Raw genomic sequence first — 3867 nt, 5'->3', positions numbered from 1 at the left:
GCAAGGCGGCAGGAAACCCTGCCAAGAGCTTTATTTTGAAAATGACTTCATGTCTGACATGCATTAGCTCTTAACCTCTATTGCTCCTAACGGCGTAATATCATACAGTGCAACCACTTCATTAATAACCACAAAGAGAGATGAAAGGATACACCCATTGTTTGATGAGGGGGCCTATATCTTTGCCAGAGACATTGGAGATGGATTTGAGGAAGGCGTGAGTAGACAGAAGCATCTGACTCCACATTTGACTCTGGTACTTCTGGGATGAGGCTGTACTGGCCAGGCTTAGAAGCTTGTTGAAAACCTACAGAGGACAGCAGAAAACAAATAATTCAAATGAAGACTAATCCCGGTTCTGTTGTGAACTCAACTCTAACCAAATTTCACAACTACTGCAGCAGAAGACAAGAAAATGCTGATTAACCTGCAGCATGAACTCCATGCTGATCCTGTTTTCTATCAGCCTCATCACCAGGTGGGCCTTACACTGGAACATCTTGTAGTACTCCCAGGACAGAGTGTGGGGGTGCTTGATGGAGAAGTGAAGGTGGGGTGTTGGACTGAAGAAGATAAACATGTGGTCGGTGTGTCAAACAATTATGATCCAGACAATGACAAACGTTAAAACTTAACTAGTGTAACTGATAGGCATAGGGATTCAAACTGAAATCGAATGTATTACTTGTCCTTCTCTTTGCCTCCACTGAAGGTAGGGTGCAACAGAACCCCTCCCATCTTTAGCTCATACTCCACAATCTTGTCCAACTCCTGGAAACAACAGAAAAACACACACACAAACACACACACACAAACATTTCAATAATTTCTATTATTACTTTCAATTAATCAGCAGACTATTGATCAACTGATTAAATGAAGGGCTGCAACTAATGTCGATTATTTCCCCAAGTAGTCATTGTGTCTATAAAATTTCAGTCAACAGCGAAAGGTGCCTGCTATAATTTCACAAAGCCTTAGATGGTGTATTCAAATTTCTTGCTTCAATCAACAAGTCCAAAACAAAAAAATGTTCCGTTTACAATCAGATATAACAAAGAAAAGAATCAAAAATGACTAAAAGATTAAATAATTATGAAAATAGGTGCCAATTAATTTTCTAGCACTCAAATAATAAATGAAGTGACTTATTGCTGCAGCTCTAATGAAATATAAAAAAATTGTTTAAAAATATCCATCACAACTTCCTGGAACCCAAGGTGACAAGGAAACAAGCGGTAAATCTTCTCATTTGAGAAGCTGGAAGCACACAATGTCTGGCAATCTTTTTCTATTGTTGCCTGAAAAATTGACTGAATGAAAACAAATTGTCATTGATTAACAACATTGCAGCGAAAACCTTTTCTGTCAGTCAACTGATGGATTAACCAACTAATCGTTCCAGCTCTAATCATTTGTAGGAAAACCTAGTGCCACCAATTCTGAGACCACTCCAATCACTGTGGACTAGCTCAGTTACCTCGTAGCATTTTCTAGTATAGGCTGCTATTACCACCTCCTTACAGAAACTTCTAAGTGTTAAGACTGTTACCTCTTTGATCCAGTGCCGGTACTCATTGACTCCAAAGGTCTTCTTTAAGTAGAGGCCATAGATGTAGCCTGAGATTCCCTTCAACACCCACTCATCAGCCCTTTAGAAGTAACAACATATCATGTCACTGCAGCCAAAGTGTACAAAAAACAAACCAGTACAAAATATTGATGATTTTATCAGAGGTGAGTTCATTCCCTTCATAGTTTATAGTATACACGTCCAACCTTTTCAGAAATCATTCAGAATGAGATGTAGCAAATAATACTAAGTGAATTAAGCTCTGCAATCATTCACACTTTTCAAAGCCTCTTTTTAGCATGTGATTTATGGCAACCAAGAGGTGTGTAGCCATACAGCAATCAGGCCAGAATAAATCACTCTGATCATATTGTTCGCCTCTTTCTCCTTTAGTGTGGTGTGCAGCTATGAAATCCCTTTTAGTTTGACCTTTTCAATCCCCGTTGCCCACACCGTTTTGTGCTCTTTGAAGGTGGAAATCCGTTTTAAAGCACTTAAGGCCAGACTTGTGTTCTGTTTTACCCTTGCTGTATTTCTAGGAAGAAACTTGGCATGGCAAACCCCCCTCTCATAAATCAGCCTAGCATCAGCCTGGATTTATTAGCTTGTAAAAACAGAGACACAATGCGCTGATTCAACTTTGGTGGTTTCACCACTTGATACTGAACTGAATCCAGTCTGGCTTATGTAGTTAAAATTATTTCATGTGCCATAAGCGAAATTATGAAAACAAGTATTTTCCTACAAAGATTCGATCCAGTCTTTGCCTCAATACTCTATGGATGATATTATAATTTATAATTAAGACCTGTGGAACTTTGAATTTACTTTCTTTCATGATCTCAACCTCACAGATGTAATAACATTTTCTTGTACAGTAGCCCCCAAGTTCAGGCTTGGAAAATTGCAAAATACATTAAAACCCAGATAACTAGACAGCAGAGCCTTCAGATGTTATAGGTCCCGTCTATCTTCATGTCAACAGACATTCATTAAGAAGAAAACCTGGATCACCTTCTATTAAACACCACAGGGAACAGAGAAAACAGTAATCCAAGGTCTTGTTTTACTAAAGCTCAAAAACAACTTCACTATTCTTCTAAAGTTTTATAGATTTAGGAAAAAGCGGTTTCTCTTTTTCTTCTGCCTTCTCTATTATTTGTCTGACGGGCTACTGAGCAGCGCCTGTTTTCAGTTACAGGCCCCAGTTAACACCCACTCTGATTAATTGCTAACAGGCAGTGCCATGCGTCGCTAAAATCAAAGAGATCTGACTTTCCGGATGGTTCCTCGTCTTTTCTTACGCAACACCAGCCAGCTCAACAACATCAGCAAAGCAAGGTCTGATGTGTTTAGAGGTCAGTGAGGAGATGAGAATGAGAGGAGGCAAAGAGGACACGCAAGCATTTCTCTCCGCAGGTATAACAGCAATAGAGAGTGTTAAAGTCCTGGTGATGGGCCTCTTAACACAAGCAAGCCCCTCTGGATTATTCCCTCAGTCTCTCACAAACTCCGACCACACTGGCCAAGTTGCCAAGCAGTGACACAATGATCCATCACGTTGGCGAATACAGGCCAGCGCTGGCTCGACTTCTGACTCGTAGTACCGACAAAACAACTTAGTTCTGTTGTAAATCTCTCATCACCGACCTTATATGAAAGGGTCTGAGGGCTAAATGTTACCACACTTCTCAAAAAGACCAGAATGCAATGGAGAGAATTGCTAGTCTCTATCGAAAGTGGTTTGTACGTTACACGCTTCCAAACAATGATGACACTACTTTTCCATTACGTACAAATCTGGCCTCTAAGGGTTAATCAAAGTTACTCAAAGTCACAATATACTTTAAATAAACTACTTCATACAAAGTGCTGTATGATCACATATAAAGGAAAAGGTATGTATACCTGTTTTAAATGACCACACACAAAGGCAGCCTTCTGTCAGAGAGAGGCGTAAGATACGTTGAATTGTACAAATGGGGAAAAGAGCACGCACAGTTTCTCCTTGAAGGCATTCGTGATGTTGCACTTGGTTTTATATGTGGAAAGTGACAGAAAGTAATTGTGTGAAGAATGAAAAAAGAGAGCTTGACATAGACGTTCAAACGCTGCATACGTTTAACAGCTCCAAACACCTGGCCGTCACTGTGTCAAGTGGGTATGATAGTCCGTCTGTTTCAGAAGGTTAAAGGGTGTTTTAGATGCTGTTGGACAACAAACACTTTGTTCAGCGCATCCTGAGGCCTTTAGACCAGGGCTAGTCTCACAGCTAGTTCGTGCACGCATTATAA

The 3867-nt window shown here is 40.1% G+C and overlaps 1 protein-coding gene across 2 annotated transcripts in view; it reads right to left on the bottom strand.

The window, feature by feature from the left end:
• Positions 1–3867, bottom strand: part of taf2 (TAF2 RNA polymerase II, TATA box binding protein (TBP)-associated factor) — a 28136-nt gene that overhangs the window by 16828 nt on the left and 7441 nt on the right. For both annotated transcript variants that reach the window (XM_046044745.1, XM_046044747.1), the window contains exons 9-12: positions 1553–1652; positions 686–771; positions 428–563; positions 153–307 (exon numbers count right to left, since the gene is read on the bottom strand). In XM_046044745.1, the coding sequence (XP_045900701.1) occupies positions 153–307; positions 428–563; positions 686–771; positions 1553–1652 (477 nt within the window). The remainder of the gene's footprint in view (positions 1–152; positions 308–427; positions 564–685; positions 772–1552; positions 1653–3867) is intronic.

Source organism: Micropterus dolomieu, linkage group LG03 (assembly GCF_021292245.1).
Source record: "Micropterus dolomieu isolate WLL.071019.BEF.003 ecotype Adirondacks linkage group LG03, ASM2129224v1, whole genome shotgun sequence".
Taxonomy (NCBI): domain Eukaryota; kingdom Metazoa; phylum Chordata; class Actinopteri; order Centrarchiformes; family Centrarchidae; genus Micropterus; species Micropterus dolomieu.
This window is presented reverse-complemented; position numbering and strand designations above follow the sequence as displayed.